Genomic DNA, 19,795 nt, shown 5'->3' with positions numbered 1-19,795 from the left:
ACACTCATCAGTGAACATCCACGGGGAGGACATTGAGACAGTGGACAGTTTCAAGTACCTTGGTTTTCACCTCAACAATAAACTGGACTGGTCCCACAACACTGACTGAAAGAGTCACCTCCACCTCCTGAGGAGACTGAGGTCCTTTGGAGTGTGCAGACCCCTGCTCAGGACTTTTTATGACTCTGTGGTAGCGTCTGCTATCCTCTACACCACGCCAGCTCTGTCCTGGGCTGCCCACTGGACTTTGTTGAGGATTTGGGTGAGAGGAGGCTGTTTGCCAAGCTCACAGCCATCATAGACAACAGCTCTCAGGAGAAGGAGCGCTACCGCAGGTCATTCATTCCCACAGCTGTCAGACTGTACAACTCATATGTATAGTTATCATGTGCAATAAACTGTTTCTCTGGGATTACAAACATCCAAATACACTGCTACTCCAGATCCACTACTGCTGAGCAAAAAACTAAATTGTAACCGTGGTTTGCACTGTTTACTGTAATTTATTGTACTTATTTGCACCTCCATTTGCTTTTTGCCATTGTTTGGCAATGTCCTATATGCAATCATGTGTTCAGAAAGTGGTGAAATCTCCATCCTGGACTTACTGGCTCACTACGTCCAAATAAATGTTTTTTTTCTGTCTTGGTGGTCAATTAAGTAAGTCCACAAATTGTTTGTGATATGATAATACTATAACAATAAGCTTTACTTTGCTGAGTGAGGAAGCAGAGCACTCTGGGTTGTTTTTTTCCCACTCAGCTTCTCAGCTTTTTAAGTGCTCAGCTGTCCCAAACAGTCACATGAACCCCCACACACCCAAACAGACAGACCCAGGGCTGGGCTGCATCAGCCTGCTGCCATTACTCATCCCAATATCCCACCTGTTTGAGCCTCATTCGGAAAGCTGGGAACATAAAGGACAGATCAACAGAGCTTTTAAACAAAGCTAGAAAGAGTCCAAAGAAGTTTCAAGCGGCAGGGACCCCTCCTGATGGCACACAGTGGATAAGAACTACCTCAATTTGACAAGAAGTGGAATTCAAATTTAACGGTTAGTTGACAGATCTTGAATGAATATCCAGAATAATAACCTACACTACCGTATCTACTTTTAATCCTTTACAAATAATGGTAAGTGCTGGATCGTTGAGTGTTTTCTTGTTCAAGCCCATGTTCTAGCATGTAGAGCAACCTGAGAAGGGGGAAACCCTCCAAACCCTATGCAGATGCATTTTCTATCTATCTTGTACCAGGTTACAAGTGAGTCCTGTTTTAACTCAGCTAAAATCAAGCTGCCTGCTCCGACCACACCTTTATGTTCTCTGGATCTTGAGAATGAAGTGAGACCAAACACAGTGACCTGTGAATCAACTTTTATTAGTGTAAGCATTTGAAATGTGTGGGTATTTGTGACAGATCTGAGCTTACATTAACTGTAAAATTAGATGATAGGATGCTTTATTATTAGATACCTAAATGAATTTCAAAAGGACACCTTTTGGAATCCCTTTGCAGCAACAGAAGTGGTACTCATATGATTTCTGTCTACAGTGCCATCTGCTGGTCCAGACTTCAAATATCTGGAGGAACTAAACCTCGACTGACCAAACAACTCTATGGCTCATTATGACTTGTAAGTTCAGACTGCAGACAGGACCAGAAAAGGAATAAAGATGCTTCTTAATTTGCCTTATATAGATAACTGATTTGTGATGTTTTAGTACTTTTGTTGGCCAGGTTGCCTTTGTCAGAGGTTGGTTTCTTGTGACTCTAAGACTTGAAAAATCTTTATTTCATTATCAAATTGCAATGTACAAGGAAAAATCCAAATCAAGCTAATGTTTTACAATCATATGCCAAAGAATTACAGGACAAAAATTTAAAACCTTAATACCGTAGTATGTGATGTGTGAGGCTGACACCATGAGAGTGAGATATCGTAGTCACAAGGTGCCTTTTGCATTACAACATTTGCTACTTGATGTGACATTTGCTACCCAATGATGACAGGTTGGATGACAAGGACTCTGTGGATATTCATGACAACCCACCTCTCCCTGAAAACGTGGTGAAAGAGGAGGACAACACGGTGAGACATCTGATATCCACATCTTACCGTGTGACACACACATCAATGAGCTGTTTACGAGCCAACTGTCCAGAAAAAGGATTTGTAGTGTCAGATGCATTAGGAATTACTGACTGCGATCAGGGGGTGCTGCGCTGGGTTTACTTATATGGAAATCAACAAATCAAGGATGTGTATATTTCGAATGCCAACCAATACTGTGGACTTTCAGTGTAATGTATTCTGGACAGTCTTTTTTTTTTTTTTTTATTGTTGAAATCCTTCATATCTCCAGTGGCAAAAATGTGACATTAACAACAATCTTATATATTCAAAATAATAAACTGGCTGAAATGGAAATTAAAAGAAAACCTACCTAGAGCAGCTTGTAAGTGCTTTTCAAAGGCAGCGTGTCTGAGGTCCAGTTGTCTTTGTAAAGCACTTTCAGTCCAAAATTTCACTTTTAGCAGTTTGATTAATGTGAACTGAGCACAATAAAAACCAATACTATTTGAACCTTATTGTAGACAGATACCACATCCCCTGTTTTTCTGCTCTCTCGATTTGTGAACAACTGCTGATGTGGGTTTGAATCAGTCAACTCTAAGCTGACGAATGTACAGTGGCATTGTGGTCGGTTTGTTTAGGAATCCTCACAGCTAAATAGAGTTGCAGAATGATGGTGTTGTAATGTGTGAACTGTCCCTGGTATTATCAGTTATTGTAGTGTAAATCCACAGCCTGGCGACCACAGGACACCTCTAATCCTGCCAGCAATGGAGAGTCAGAGCCAGTTCGGTCTGTCAGGCGTCCCTCTGACTGTGTGTGTGTGTGTACAAAAATGTGTGAATGTGTGTGTGACATCCTTTGGGCTCTGATTAACTAGACTGCAGTATATTTAGCAATGTCAAGCTTTGGTTCATTCAGCTGGGGATTGTGTTGATCTCCCTTAAAGGCTAGACTGAGATCAAAGCCCTTTCAGTCTGTCCCACCTGTGGTTTGTGTGTGTGTGTGTGTGGATGTGTGTGTGTGGATGTGATGTGTATTCCTGATGTTGTGGGGATTTTAATCTGTTTACACAATCACATTGTGGTGGCTTAAGTTCCTTATGGGGATAAAATGCAAGTGGCCATTATGTAAACCACTAAATTTTAGGGTGAAGACATGGGTTAAGGTTAGGGGAAGAGTGAGGGTTAGACAACTAGTGGTCATGGTGTTGGTTCGTGTAAGCCTCCAGGCTTATACTAACCAACACAAAATTTACTTAAATGAATGTGAGTTAATGTAATGTACCCACAAGCAATGGAAACACAACTGTGTGTGTTTGTGTGTGTGCATGCATGACAAACTCCCAGTATCATGCAGATATTAAAATTCAATTTATGAATTTTAGCAAAATGGAACTGCAAAAGAAGATATACAGTAGTCTTGACATGTGTGTGTGATGTCATAAATGATGGATCTGGCTGTGGCTGATATGATCGAGTTTGTGTGAACACCAGACAGACTCAGTATGACTCAGACCACAGGGTGGTTCAGTATTAATAGCGTCGTTCTCATATCAAGGTGTCAGGCTGTGGGTGGTGCAGGATACTGGGACTGTTTGGATTAAATAAAAACAGTTCAATGGAGTCACCAAAGTCAATCATCAAGGAGGAATTATTCAATTTGTTTAGACTTTGCCTGATTTGTTTATTTATATTTTTCACAGTGTCCTCACTTTTGAAATCAGGGTTGTACAACTCAATGTTGTAGAATGATAAATGAATGAACCATCGAATCTTGAACACACACTGGCAGAAAGAACTGTCACATATCATCATGACATGCATCATTTCTGGCCATTGACATTCTCCACTGTTACACACAGTCTTAATCCATTTTGTTTCATTTTAAATGACCTTTTTGTGCTTAGTCTTGACTCTGCTTTGAACCTCCTTCCTCTACTCTCCAGGTGTATTTCATCTATGATGAGGAGGTGGAAGAGGAAGAGAAAGATGAACCACTTCCTGCAGAACCAGTCAAGCCAGTCTGTGACAGACCTCACAAGTTCAAGGACCATTACTGCAAGAAACCAAAGTTTTGTGATGTCTGTGCGCGCATGATAGTTTGTGCGTCCATCTTTTCTCTTTTTTTGTGTGTCTTGCATGACAAAATAAGTGGACTTCGGTGCTTTGTGATCCTTAAAATGAGTTTTCCAGGTGTAATTTTGCTTCTTTTTTTTTTTGTTTTCTTTCCTTTTCTCTTCAGTAAACAATAAGTTTGCATTGAGATGTAAGAACTGCAAAACCAGCATCCACCACCAGTGTCAGTCCTATGTTGAGTTCCAGAGGTGTTTTGGCAAAATTGTGAGTTCTACTGGTTCTAATTAAAAAATGACTGCAGAGATTTTTTCCCCAAATATTTATTCTACAGGCTCATCTCGTCTCCCCTTTTAGCCTCCAGGATTCAGAAGAGCCTACAGTTCTCCTCTCTACAGCAGCCAGCAGAATGCCACAGTTTCACAGCTGCTGCCCTTTTGTGAGTCCAATATATGCACATTATCATGAAAGAAGGACGTGTGCCACAAATACTGTATGTATATCAACAGTGTAGAAGATGGGAAGTTAGTCAGCTTAAAGTTTTATCTGTTCCGGCCACTTTTCACTTCAAATCAGCTTTTCTTTCCTTGTTTAGTACGTGCAAAAGCTAGTTTTAGTAACAGATCAAGTATTCCAAATATCACCAGATACATCACATCATGAAAAGAATGGTTGTTTAGTGGTTCACAAAACAAATGTTAGAAGTTCTGCACCCATGCTTTCTCTGTTTATTGATCGGTGATGTTTGATCGGCAGCACAGTCGAACCGCACAGACCCCGTGTTTGAGACGCTGCGCATTGGTGTGATCATGGCCAACAAGGAGCGTAAAAAAGGGTCAGAGGACAAGAAGAATGTGAGTGTGAATAATGCAGTAAAAACACTTGGTCCAGAACACAACTATCTGTGCAAATGACAAAATCATTCATGTTTTAAAGCTTTGAGCTTGAACTATTTCACCCCCTGTGAGCCAGGGTTCGGGCTTTGATATATGGTAACCATCAGGGTGGTTCATATAATATACATATTTTTAATATGTTTACTTTATACACTGCTGCAGTACAATGTTTTAAATTTTCCTCCCTTTTGTCTTTTTTGTTAAATCTGATTCTTAAAGGGCAGTTAAATTATAAAAAGTGTGAGTTCAATATAAATGTATTATTGTTGTTTATCCTAAATTGTTCAGATGATGATGATGGAGGATGATGAGTCACAACCCAAACAGGAGGATGGTGGAGGTGAAGGAGGTAAGTGTGTGCATGAATAGCTGACAGCATTTAGAAGGGTCGAAGCCTCGTGTGTGTCGTTTAACTGCACGTTCCAGGTTCGAGTTCAGCTAGAGGCCACCTTCGCTATATGTCGCCTCCCACGGTCTCCATATTCGCTTCCTCTCTTTAATGTCGTGTGACAGTGTTTTATTGTGTTGTGTCCCAGCAAACACAGAAGGAGACAAAAGAGGAGACAAGGCTCCCGCTGATGACAAGGTCAGAGAGGCTGATAATGTCGATGATATCGGTTAAAATCACAGTGATGATAATGACAAACATTATGATAACGAGACAAGGAACCACAGAGACGCTACCTTTTCAATGACTGCCTTGTATGTTTGTGTTCATCAGAGTAAAAAACTTCAGCCAGGGAAGATCGGTGTGTTCGGTCAGTCTCACTACTATCTGGCTCTGTACCGCTTCAAAGCCATAGAGAAAGATGATCTGGATGTTCAGTAAGCCCCTCTCCAACACTTTGACTAATCTCTCTCACTGTGTCTCTCTTTTGGTATTTCATGCTTTCTTTCTTCTGCACTGTCGCACTCACACAAAAAAATACCTGTTCGTGTCTTTATATAATATCTAAATATTCAAATCTTCCCTTAAAATTATCCGGTTTGTTCCAAAGTGCTGGCGACCGCGTCACAGTGATAGATGACTCCAATGAAGAATGGTGGAGGGTAGGTCCTACATTTATTTTCCTGTGTTACTCACGTTGATGTTTTCAATCAGTCAATTAGTTGAGGTTCAATTAAGTTGATTTTGGTCTGAGATTTTTGCCATTAGGTGATCTCGGTGTTATTTAAAATATGAGCCACAACAATGGTGTGTTCATGTGCTGCAGGGAAGGTCCCACTCTCAAAAGGGTAAACAGGCTTTGTCTTCACTAGAACATAATTTCAAGTATGCTATACAGTACAGGAGATGTTTAGCAGATCTCAGACAACACAACTGACTGGATTGACATTGCGCTTGCTTTGCTCTCACTGGTTTGTGCTTTAAATTTTCAACCAGTACAACATTTCTGCAATTTCCCAGCTTGGTATAAATAAAGTATATCTATCTATCTATCTATTGTGGCTCTTAAAATTGTCAGAATTCTCCCAACTATCCACCATAACCACATTCTGAAAAATCAGACTTTCTTTGTCTAAAAGCTTGTTTGAAACGTTGTCTGAGGGGTATGTTTTAGGTAACACTGAATTATGTCATCATCTCAACTTTCTATGCGCTTGGCTTGTCTGGTTGGGTGTAACTGATTCTCAGTTTACCGGTTCTTGAAGCTAAAACTGAGATGTGGTTTTGAACTGCAAGGCTAGATCTCTTGGTCCAGAGCTGAAAACATTTCAGAGGCATTGTTACTTTGGTTTCAGAGCCACACTGGAAAGTATATTAATGCTTGAGTAATCTCAATGAGAAACTGGGGATGCGACAACTCACTGTTCCAAGTTTTTGCTCCACCAGGGGAAGATCAGAGAGAGAACGGGCTTCATACCAGCCAACTACATTATCCGAGTGCGAGCAGGAGAGAGGGTCTACAAGGTGACGCGCTCCTTCGTTGGCAACAGAGAGATGGGCCAAATCACTCTGAAGAAAGACCAGGTTAACACACACACACATACACATACAGGTACACACACTTCTGTGCAGACACATTATTATTATATAACCAAACCACACGTCTCCACTATAAATAAACCTAATCCCAGTCAATCCTGATCCCAGTCTGTTAAAATAGAGAACTGACAATTTGAAATATGTCTTTGTGTATCTTTCTATGACTGTGAGGACAGTTGATCCTCATACCCACGCACACACACATCCTGTAATACTTTACAGCCTGAAGCACTATCTGACAAATTGTCAAATTAATTCTTTATAGATTGTTCTCTTAATCAAAACCTAAATTAATCCACTGGCTTTCATATGCGGGAGAATTGAGGTTATTCATCTGTTGTGTGCCGTTCACCTTAAAATTGATCTTACACTTATCCGGAAGAGGAAGGTAAAAACAACACATGGTGCCCTCCAGTTTAATGAATTAAACGTTGTTTAGTTTTTCATGCAAATAGAGACATCATGTGTTCTAACATGACAAGTGTAGACACACACAAGCATATGTCATGTTGACATGAAGAGGCAAATGTTGCAGTATCCATGATTTACGTGCTGTCGCTGGCATCCAACCTCACAGCTGTTTAAATTTAACCCTTGCTGTAAATCAACCTGAAACCTAACTTTTCCTCTAAAAACTGTCCAGCAGCATGCATTACTGTCTACTACAGTGTCTTTGTGGTGTTACCAACCACGTGGTGCAGAAGTTGGAAAGATTCCAGCTCTACACACAGTGCCTTTAATAAATCTGCAGATCACAATTTAAGACTATTCAGGAACAGAGTGTGAAATCCTGAATTAGTGAAAATCTGTTCTTTTTCTCCAACTGTTGGACCCAACTTAACACTCTTAAATCTACTCAGAAGGTAAGGGATGATGCGCTACTTCATGGTCAGATGAAGTGGAGTTTGCACAGGAAAGGTACAATGTGTTATAACTGAGACAATATATTTTTTCCAGCATCAAGGGAAACACAGCCTGTTGCATAAGATAATTAACAAATTCCCCAGTCTAAGTGTGTTTGTTGTGTGTGTCCTCAGATTGTGGTGAAGAAGGGTGAGGAGGTAAACGGCTACCTGAAGGTCAGTACAGGACGGAAGCTCGGCTTCTTCCCTGCAAACCTACTGCAGGAAATCTGAGGAGGACCAGCAGGCGTTGCATCAAACTTCCACCCAGCTCTCATCTCAGCATCAATACCACTTTATTCTTGAATTTTAACTTCAACACATGTTGGTATTTTCCTTTCCCTGTTTGGAAGTCCATATATGACCTTACGAAGGCTGTGTGCAGAATATGCTTGGATGGATTTACTCATTGTGCAGAGGAGGTGTTAAATGGGCGGGTTGGGCCCTGGACAACCTGTAATCTCCCCTCCACCACCATAGTTGATGTGAAATGAAGAAATGAATTCACTGTAATCAAGCATGTATCTGTGATTTTTAATATAATTAAAATAGATGGGTAATTATGTCACCTCTTCTTGTAAACTTGTCTGTTACAATTTTTTGTACATCTTGCACCATCATTGAGTCACTGAGCACTTCACAGAAATATATGAAGGCGTTTTAGTAGTTGGATTCATTTTTTGTTACATTTAAGAGCAGCTGTTCACTTTTAACAGCTATTTATACCAACAGTGCTCAGCATAGTATTGTAAATGTTAAATGAGAGTCCTCTGAAACTTTATGAACCCATTGCACAGACAACATGTGTGAAAGAGGCACATTTCTGTCAACTTGTTTTCTATGTCTCTTATTGCCTGTTTCTCCAGTATTCTGCAAACTGGAGTCAGAGTTGTTTGAGAAAAGAAAGTACTTTGGTTAACAGATTTGACATCTAGACACATCTTCAAATGATGGACTTCAGAGAATCTACACATGGGAATAAGTCATAAATGCAACGGACTTAGTTACTGTAGCTCCCAAATGTTTTTCCCTGGTTAAATATGTTCAAACTTATCAGCACATGTGTTCGTCTTTCCTTCAGTTACTGTCATGACAGCAGTGTGTGTGTGTGTGTGTGTGTGTGCGTGTGTGTGTGTGTGTGAGAGAGAGAGGGAGAGTTAGAAGTGTCAAAGAAACAGAAAAAGAGGAGAATCTCTAAAAAGGTGCAGAATTTGTTATCACTTAGTTATGGCTGTCACTCATAGTGAAGGGAAGATTCATTTCCTCACATGTCTGGGAACAAATGAGAGATTCAAATGAGATGGAGGCATTTCCAGAACTTTAAAAGGATGCAGAGCTATTTTCTGCAGCTACCCCGAGTGCAGTGTAATTAGCCATATGGAGCACCACGGGGACGGGTTGCTATGTAAAGGGACAGCTCAGAGATCAGGAATGCAGGGAATGGAATGGTGTGTCTGCAGAGACATTCCATTAGTAACTACAGGCCTGAGTAACACAACACCTAGACTGACAGCGACAGGTTCACTTTGGTTTCTTTTTCCATATACATGTTTTTTGTTGTTGTTGTTGTTAATACAATAAATCCTTCCTTTAATTCTTGTTCTTTCACTATTTGTTTGTCTGGATTAGATTGATTTTCTCACTCATTACCTCTTTGTTTCTGTTTGTGTCTTTCTCTCCCTGGTTTCCTCACGCTCAACGACCGCATGCAGATGATGAGTTGCCTGGTCACGCCTTCTTCCTTCTCTGTTGTCTGTCAAGAGGAAAAGAGCAGCATGGCCTGACTAGGTACCGCTGCCAGGCTTCAGCAGTCCTCTGATTGGACAACAGAGCACCCTTTCAGACACGGTTCACTTCCCCCTGGAAAACAGCCACTGATTCATGCCGCTCTGGACTGAGGGACCGCATGGAAGATATCACAGCTGCCATGTTGTCATCCCTGACCCCTTGACCCTGCCACTCCAGATAGGCAGGAGGGAGGAGGGTTGCCAAAATGTTTGTGGATTTCTGTGGGTGGATGATTTTAAATGTGGTGTGTGTGCATACTTGTGTGTGTGTTTGTGTGTATGCGAGAGGGCAGGGGCATGGAGGGGGTGATGGCATGATGCTGTGGCAATGAATCTGCTCAATTCAAGAGAATTTCATTTTTATTGGAGACACTGACATAGAGTCCAGTTGAAGGCAAACTTTAAGTTGTATTTCAGTTTTATTTATTTTCTCAGGTTAAAAACAAAGAAGACACAAATATATTTGTAAACTAAAAAGGGCTCATTTATAACTTTTATTTTATCAAAATTTTATAGAGCAATATTTACAGCTAATAATCTCAAATCAAGGTTCACTTTCTTGCTTGTGCTGGAGCTTTCAAACATATCCCATAGTCCCCAGGGGCAAATTGAGTTTGTTTTGTTGCCATGGAAACATACTGCAGATCTTCAAACCTTTATATGATTCTGAACTTCTCTGTCTTCACATCCATGTTGAATTGAAAGTTGAGCTTTGCAGTTCATTCTTAACCATGGAAACAGTTTGAAAGTTTATGCATGCACATTTCCATGGCAACTGCCACAACTGGAGCTTAACATCCATTTTCACAATGCCAAAGATGTATGTTGATTCTGTTACAAAAACAAACAAAAAAAAAGGAATATGTCTTTTTTTCCATTGAGACAACAGGTTAATTTCTGGTAGAAAGGTGTTTGGACAGATAAAGATTTAAGATTATAAGTGCTCTGAAAGTTTTTCAGCAACAGATTTCCAGAACATTCAGGCCATCAGATGCATGCACTAATATTATTCAACGCTGTTTAATTAAATACATTGCCAAGTGCAGCATGTGTAAAGTACACATGTGTAGTTCCAGTAGTATTAAAACCAGCAAGGTGCAATAAAATTTTGTGAAAGAAAAATTTGGATAAAAGGGTGAATTTTCATCTGTAAAACCAACACATGTTGCTGCAAATGCATTACATACTGAATTGCAATGTGCTGTACTGAGACACAGTTAACATGTAATGGTGATTTTATCCAACAGAGGTCCCTGTTGTACTGTTTATAGAACAAAGCACACTGAAATTCCAACTTCACACACCACACAGAGTGTGTTTATTGTGAGTAATGGTTGTGAAGCTGATGTGCAGTCTGTCCAGGCCAAAGGATCACAGGCTTGCAAGGAGGAGGAAATTTGTTATTTTAATGTTAATGACCATTTGGTTTTAAATAGCTGTGCAGAGGTGCTGGACTAATCTGGTCTCTAAAAATCGTAAGAGATCCTAAATTTCCATAGTGTTCAAGTGATTTTCTCTTCATACAATCAAATGCAGCTATTTAATAGGCTGTCATCAGTATCATATCCGTTGTATTAGAGTCAGTGATTAAATACTGATCAAACTTAAAGGTTCAATAATCCTTCTCTCTGTATTATGTGTCACAGCCATGGGTGCAGTTGGAAGTGGCACACACAGTTTGTTACTTTCAATGAGTAATATGTTTGTGACATGCCATTTTATGCACATGTTTGCTAAGCATTGGACAGCGTTGCGTTCTTGTGAGGTGTCAAACTGCACTTATGGATGTGCAGAAAGAGACGCATCCCTTTTTAAGAGTGCAGGCTCTGCATCATCTCATTGACCCACCACATTCAGAATCACATTTAGCATCCAGTCGAAGAGAAAATCCATCTTCCCTCCACCAGCCGCTGAGAAATGTAGCAATGTGTGAGGAAAAAATAATAACATAAAACTATATTAGAGATCCTCTTTGCCTAGCAGAGAAGGTATTGATCTTTAGAGAAATGTTTCTTCCATGGGCCATTGCTAAAGCTGCTTCTTCTCCCAGTCCTCAAAGCAACAAAACAACATTTTAGACCTTTTACAAAGCTTAGGGACCGGATTTATTTTTAGAAAGTTTTCAACTCTCTTGCTCAGTCTCTCACTGTTTTTGTGACGTGTGTGTGCGTGCAGTAGCGTGAATGTGTATCAAATCCCATATTTCCTGACAGAACCTCTGAAGTGTTAAATTAAAGCCCTGACATGATTCTTTTAATAACTGTCGCAGAATACCACTCCTTTCATTTCTTTCCATTTTTCATTGAGGCACCAACATTCAATTATCTAATCTGATTTGTACGATTATTAATCTCAATTACTCATGCATTCAGAATGACTTTTTGACTGCAATCTTGTGTGTTCGAAAATGGTGTCTTTTTGAAGTGGAATGTAATGAGGTATGGTGATGGGTTGGAGGCTCAGTGCAGGGCAGGGGTCAGACTTATGGGCTATGCAGACAGGTAAAGAGATGGAAGCAGTTTCCCGTCTGGCACCATTAGACAATTCAAGGTGTTTATATGCACCGGCTGCCAAAAAGACCACAGGGGAAGATGGTGGTAAGACACTGGCAGCCTGTTACCACAGTGCAGTAGACGTTCAGCTTCTCTGTCTATCCATCTGTGTGTGTAGAGGGAGACCAGGACAGACAAACAGAAAGTGCTGGTGTATACATGTGAATTCATGCTTGTGCAAGAATTAAAGATGGTGATGGCACACACACATATAAAGAGAAAGACAAGTTTACTGAGTGAGTCCCAAGGCCCAGAGAGAGAGAGAGAGAGAGAGAGAGAGAGAGAGAGAGAGAGAGAGAAGGGGGAAGAAAAGGCTGGAGAGAAGACTGCAGGGTTGGAACCAATTAGGCCAGGAGAGGCTCCCTCCACCTGCACTGTGAGGCCCCCGGGGGAGAGCCCCAGTGACAAGATGAGGGATCATCATCATTACCATTATTTATTTGCTAAGCAGAGGCCGACTCTGGGGCCAATCCTAATAGGATTCACGAATTACAATGAGCGTCTTGTTTTTGGAGCACAGAAGATGCTCCAGGAGGAGGGGAGGGTTAATGCATGGATAAAAGCTAGCATGCATTTGGAAATATCAGCAGCAAATACGAACAGCTTATGCTTAAATAAATGCCTTTTAATCAGTTATGCAGACCTATCATGAGCTCCCAAACTGTCATTAATAATATATGCGGTGTCCATGGTAGTTCGGTATGTTGAGTCAGACGCATCCTATTGAATTCATAGCAACACAGGTAGTTCATTGTCATTGATGCACAGCATTTTAGTTTTGCCTGCTCAGTACGTTGCTTATATCTATAACTGTCACTGGTATTAACTTTCTTTTCATCTGTAATTGGCATTTCTTGACCTGAGGCAGATATCCTCTGTTTATTTGTTGGGGAAGGGGTCCCTGTCTTCTTAGCAAGTTTTGGCCCATGCATTGACACATTGCATGGGACATCAGGCAATAAAAACATACTGGACTTGACTACTTGAGTAGCTTTTTCACGTAAAAACATTTTCTGATTCTACTTAAATCTCTGACAAAGTGTTACACATTCAGAGGAGGAAATTCAATTTAATTTTCCTTTAAAACGCCTCAGTTACAATGCAATATGTGAGAGCACTCAAATAAAGAAAATCTGTCCATCAATTTGCAGAGAACATCTGTGCTTTAGAGAGTGTTTGGTTAGTGCTAGACATATTGAAATGGTTATAGTTATGACACATTAGCTCTAATGCAGTACTCACAGTAGACTATCTTCTTTCCCCCACCCTCATGGTCTCATATTTATAGTGAGTATTTAATGTAGATAGCCTGTGCTTAGCCTGATTACAATGGTATTAGCCCATCAAAAACAGGAAACAAACAGCAATCTACATTATTCAAACTGCCAGGAAAACAACAGTAATAGTAATTTATTATACTCTAGATCAGGGGTCGGGAACCAATGGCTCGCGAGCCAGATGTGGCTTTTTTGACGGCCGCATCTGGCTCGCAGACAAATCCTTTGCGCACGCGCGAGCCAGCGACTAGAAAGCCGGTTCGCAGTCATTTCAGTGGGAAAGTGGCAAACATACATGTCGTTGTGTCTATCTATTTATCTATCTATCCATCAATCACAAAGGCAACGCAGATGAGGCAACGCAGATCGGGTAGTGACAGGCACTCTTTAAGTGAGGCTGCCGTATTTTGCTGTCGAAAATAGCGGTCGATGTGCGCATGCGCAAAGGGGCGCACTACGGCTTGTCGTTAATCCCGCTGTCAGCTAAATTATTTTTGACAGGCTTTCTAAAAGAAAAAAAGACTACGAGTATCGTACTTTTCTGCAGGAATGGACAGAGGAATTTGCCTTTGTGGAGAAAGCTGGTTCTGTGGTGTGTCTAATATGCAATGATAAAATTGCATCTATGAAGCGGTCAAATATAAAGCGGCACGTCGACACACGCCATGCTGCATTTGCATCGAAATATCCTACTTGTATTTTTAGTTTTAAACATATTGTATGGCTCTCCTGGAATTTCATTCAAAAATATGTGGTGTTCATGGCTCTCTCAGTTCCCGACCCCTGCTCTAGATAAAAAAATATCACATCTAGAAAAAGAAAAAAAAACATCCCGTATTTAATGTCTGGGCGGGACAGACATTAAATACGGGATGTTAAACACCCCCCCCCCCACACACACACACACACACACACACACAGGTGTCATTGACGTAACAGGAAGTGTCTCCTTAAATTGAGTTATCTATATAATAGCTAACATAAAAAAAATGGTATTTTTGTCCTGTTGGCCAGGTCTCCACACCAGTCGCAGGGAGGCCAGATAATGCAGCACCTGAGGAAATGGTTTCGCTCGAATCGAGTGCAACGAGCGAGGAAAATCAGCCGCTGACGGATATCAGTCACTGCTAAGCTAAAAGTGGCTAACGTTAACGGCAATGCTAACGTTAGCTTCGGTCAAGTGCAGGAGCCCACCCCTCAAAGTACATAATCTGAGGTAAACGGTTCTCATTTATGAGTGAATTTAACATGCATTCAGACTATAAGGGACATTAGCTAATGTGGAGGCAGATGTTGAAAATAGTTGTCCTGTCTTGGGACAACGGTTAAACATTAGCGTTAGCGAGCCACCACCGGATTCATTGACTCGGTGAGCTCACTGTCACACAAGAAAACTGGTTTTCCGGTGAAGTAAGAAATATTGATATCCTTCAGTATTTCAGTTGTGGAAAAAAGACCTGTACAACAATATGAATTTATGTCTTTGTCAGTAAAGTTTTGAATTCAAAACTTAGGTTAGCTCAGTGAAAATACAGAAATACAATTTATTACACACGCATATAGAAGAACAGATCTCGATACTATTACCAAAAATAAAAGAAACAAAATTTATTATTTAGTTAAAATAAATCGCTTCCCCGTTTTATCTTGTGAAAGTGCATCAAGTAATTACGTACACACACATGCATGTGCGTATACATACCCCTATACACACACTCTGATACATAGGCCAGTTATTAGCATAATTTGTTTATTCACATCCCTTCAGTACACCATCGTTTTCTAATGTTATTTTTAAAGGAGCTGCAACTAACAATTATTTCATTATCAATTCAACTGTCAATGATTTTCGAGACTATTGATTACTTGTAAAACAAAAGAAAATCCCATTATAATTCCCCAAAGCTCAAGCTGATTTATTGAAATTGCTTGTTTTGTGTAACCAACATTTCAACAGCCAAATATATTCGGTTTAACAAGCAGATATTCAGATTTGAGAAGATGAGACAGTGACATTTTGGCATCTTTGATTAACATACATATTTAGATAGTCAACTAATTGATTACATGTTTCTGCTCTACAAAATGAGTATCTAAAGTAGTAGTTTTCATTATCCACCTCTGAGTGTTTTATTATTATATAGTTTTTATTGGATTTTTTAATATAATAATATCTGACACATTAACATTTACAGCTTTTTAATGGAGCCACGGTATTGTTAATTACTTTGTGTTATGTTGGACAGTTTGAGCTATAACAGCACATGTTATTAACTCATTGTATGTTTTGGGTGAACATTTTAATGTGAAATGTAACTTTGTACTAGTTATATTTGTACTTTACATACTGTAGTGGAGTAAAAAGTACAATATAGCCCTCTGAGATACATGGGGAAGTAGCATAAAATGGAATATTAGAGTACATTTCATTAGTAAAAGTACTTGCAGTACTCTTACTTACAACCATTGTCTTTTTAACACTGTAGATTATTTGATTACTGGACGAGCCAATGCCTCCCATATGACGGGGTGGTCTCAGCTGCTGAGCTTCGAGAGGAACCTTACCTGCAACAAAGTAAAGTAATACCTGAAAGGATGTTATTTCAAGATGGTTCAGCATGGACCCTTGCTGTCCTCTCCTAATTTAAAAGTGAGTAAAGCTTGATTTTATTCCACCACTGGCATTATTGTGAGTCTGTTGTCTTGTTGATTAATTTGTACTCCATGCAGATCTGTGGCTGTTCATGGTGTTGAATCATGGATGTAAAATTTGACTAGAGTGTGTGATATACCTTTTTTCGTAATGAAAATGAAAAAAAAATGTCAGAGGTCACTGCTGGATGCAGTCTAGCTGAATGCAAATGAGCAAAAGCACAGCAGGTTATAAAGTGTCACCTTTAAATTATACCTCTGTTGAAAGTTACGTCGACAATGAGCATTAGATCATGCGTGTGTTTTTTGTGTGTGCGTGTGTCAGTGAATTTAAGTACAATCGATGTGTGTGTCCTTGTTTTTGCACACGGGTTGGTTTGCTTTGGCGAAAGCAGTTTCTGTGTCTGTGGGTGTGTGTTCTGGGTGTGTGTGTGTGCGGGTGTGTGCTCTGGGTGTGTGTGTGCTTGTGTGTGTGTGGATATCGTGTCTGCCTGTGATTCAGGTGTTGTGGAAGACTGACTATAGTTAGTCCATAACTCATGATGCTCTCCATTCAGAAGACACCTTAGGGCCTGCATTACACCCAGTGAGACTCAATCACAGCCTACGCTAAATCGATAATCCTGGAGATAGTTGGTGGGAGAGAGAGAGCGAAAGATGGAGAGAAAGTGGCTGGGGGAGAGAGAGAAAGGGTGGAGGAGGAGTAGAAAAGGAGACAGAGACTCCTGAGGAGGAGGGGGAGAGAGATGGGCGAGGGGAAGAACAGGGCCAGGATGGGAAGATGAAAGATGAGGGCTGGCTTTCCCACAAACTCCCAAAGGCCCCTTTGCTGACTGTGTTTTTATCTGAGGATGAGAGGACACTGTTGAGGTGAAAGGAGAGAAAAAGAGAGGAGAAAAAGAGGAAGGGGTGAATGAAAGAAACTGAGAAATTGAGACAAGATGTCCTATGCACAAAAAAGCCCTCCTTTGAACATTTTGCTTAACTTCATTTCATATAGTCTTGACTCAGCTTGCTAAGAAATGCAGACTCATTTTATAGCTTGTGCTGTGGCTTTAGTTTTTTCTCATTTAGAAGAGAAGATGACGGCATTATACTTCAGTACAATATGACCGATTTTCTCTAATGGACAACGAAACCCATCAAAACCATCAATGTGTTAGTCCATCTCTCAATAGTCCCTGACTTCCCTGCAAGTCCTGTTATTCCTGTTGAAAATGTAAATTCTTTTCAAAAAATGTCACAAATATATTGCTTCATTTATTATTAAAGGGCTAAGTAATTCCCTGTGCACTGTATTTTTAATGAAATGTTACTCAAACTAGAGTAAAGGACCATCCAGTGGGACGAAGACATTGTTTGTTTGAATTATTTCATGGTATTTTTTAACAGAAAAATATGCATTATCACTAGCCTTCCTACCCTTTGAAGACCCTACACACCTATGATACCCGCTCACAGGTCTTTTCACTTTTTTTGTCTGATTAGTCAGGGCTGTGTAGGCAGGCTGTGCTTGAGTGACATCTGTCTCCTTCCTTCCTGTTGTTGAATTTAGGATGGGACAACTTACACCTTTATCATTATTATTAGTAAGCAGTGATTAGCAGACATCTGATCAGCCACAATAATGGATTACACCTGTGTGGTACAGCTTTAAATAGACATGCACCACCTTATGGCATCTTAAATTCAGTGAGTCCTGTTACCGCAGGATAGGACCGGCCAGGCATTTGGTTTTCATGGAAAGGCCCTGACAAGGTTGACTTTTTAAAAATTTTTATTGAATAGTTCAATATTTTGTAGTTTGTTATGTTAAAAGACTACCATGAAATGATATCCCTGATCTCCGATAACCCTGATTCCGTGGTAACGCTGTCTAAGATTTCTCAAATTTCCCAGTCTTTTGGTGCTCCTGTTCCAACTTCTTTGAAAGGTGTTGCTGGCATTAAATTGAGAATAAGCAGATATTTACAAAAATCAGTGAGCAATCAGCTGATGAGGTAGTCATGAAATATATTGTCTTTGCACTGTTTTCAATTTAGTATATGTCAAAAAGGATTAGGAAGTTATCCCATTTTGGGGATCATGGTTGTATTTACCGTATATTTTAATGATCATACACAAACAGTCTGAAGCCAACACCAACATCATGACAGATTTCTCCTTAATGTTCCTGAGATTTGGGTCTGCAAAGGTCAGTCTTTTTTGTTATTGTTGTTGGAGTGTGAGCAGTTTTTTTTTTTATAAAACCACAATAGTAAAGAAGAGTGGATAAGAAGTAGGGGAAGCAGAGGGAATAAAGGATGTGTGAGATTCGGTTGTTGGCTGATGGGAGCAGGCTGGACACTTTCTGTAACTATAAGGCAATCCGTGTGCTTAATGGGGCAACATCAACAGGTTGGCTCAGAAAATCTCCATCTGTCTGGTCCTCTTTCTTGCTGTGTTTGCCCCTCTCTCCATCACCCCTGCACTTTATCTCATCACCCTCACTTCCTCATTTACTTTCACTCACACCCTCCAACTCTCATTCTCACATCTCCCGGTCTCTTCAGCTCCCCCTCCCCTGTCCTCACCTCCTTCCCTCGCTTGCTCTCTCCGAGGCGTTGTGGCATATGGGCCTCCCCTTCTCTCTCTCTCATGCTCTCACTCTCTCTCTCTCTCTCTTTCTCTCTCCCTCGCCACGACTTGCTGTTGTTTTTGACTGATGCGCGGCTGATGGCGAACGCTGGCGATGACAGATGGATGTGACAAGCAGATGGTTTTGCTTGTCGTCTTTAATCACACAAATTCAGTCGGCCATGAAGCCGGAGCTCTGTCTTGTCAAAGCAACACAAAGTGGAGACAAATTTATCCAGCACACCATAGATTTTGATACAGAAAATGTGGAGGCACTTGTGAAGAAATGGGGCTAAACCAAATGGGGGTTTCTGTGTTGAGGTTGGCTCTGATATTGTTTTGATGTTGGCTACTGTTCGATTGCATGGCAAGAAGTGGAACTTTTAATTTGACAGCTATGACGATGTAAAGTTGGGTGAAACAGGATGAACAATTGCCCTTGTCACTGTGATTCTGGAGTTGCTTGACATTTTATGCTCAGTGCATTTTTAATGCAGTATTATGCTGATAAGTTTGGTAAGGCCACGCTAGCTTGTGCAACTACACATGTGATTACATTTTACTTACCAGCATTTGCTCCCTTATTCCCACCCATAACCTGTGTGACAGGGTTGGGTGATAAGGATAATGTCATGGTTTTTGCCGTGATTGCAAGCAAAACATAGAATGATGTAGTTTTCTGGATGTTCACCTGAGAAACTTTTTTAACAATAAAATAAACAAATGGGAATGTCTATTTCTTGTTCATCCAGTGAATTAAATACCTAACAAATAAAGTTTATCACATTACAAATCCTGTGAATCACCTCTTGCCTTAAAGCAATCCAGTTTATTAATTTGCAGCGTTACCTGCATTGGTGTAAAACAGCCAGAAATATTAGATGATAGTCACTTCTGTATTAATCGATATGGGCTGGGTATTATTTTTCATGTTTTTCAATACTGAGTGTCTGTACTGATACTGGTACAATTTA

General features: G+C 40.3%; 1 protein-coding gene across 3 annotated transcripts; it reads left to right on the top strand.

Annotated features, from left to right (window-relative positions):
• Positions 1–889: 889 nt before the first annotated feature.
• Positions 890–8,704, top strand: LOC121622346 (SH3 and cysteine-rich domain-containing protein 3-like). Of its 3 annotated transcripts, none has more exons than XM_041959318.1 (14): positions 890–1,054; positions 1,257–1,385; positions 1,555–1,636; positions 2,014–2,092; positions 4,026–4,182; positions 4,322–4,419; positions 4,510–4,591; positions 4,909–5,006; positions 5,337–5,397; positions 5,585–5,634; positions 5,770–5,873; positions 6,047–6,098; positions 6,883–7,020; positions 8,073–8,704. In XM_041959318.1, exons 3-14 carry the CDS (start codon positions 1,620–1,622, stop codon positions 8,169–8,171), a joined length of 1,035 nt encoding a protein of 344 aa, XP_041815252.1. In that variant the 5' UTR covers positions 890–1,054; positions 1,257–1,385; positions 1,555–1,619; the 3' UTR covers positions 8,172–8,704. The 3 variants fall into 3 exon arrangements, with proteins under 3 accessions (XP_041815252.1, XP_041815238.1, XP_041815244.1); XM_041959304.1 differs by having other exon boundaries at positions 6,868–7,020; XM_041959310.1 differs by lacking the exon at positions 1,257–1,385 and having other exon boundaries at positions 6,868–7,020.
• The last annotated feature ends 11,091 nt before the right edge of the window (positions 8,705–19,795 follow it).

This window comes from Chelmon rostratus, chromosome 2, assembly GCF_017976325.1.
Source record: "Chelmon rostratus isolate fCheRos1 chromosome 2, fCheRos1.pri, whole genome shotgun sequence".
Lineage (NCBI taxonomy): Eukaryota > Metazoa > Chordata > Actinopteri > Chaetodontiformes > Chaetodontidae > Chelmon > Chelmon rostratus.
This window is presented reverse-complemented; position numbering and strand designations above follow the sequence as displayed.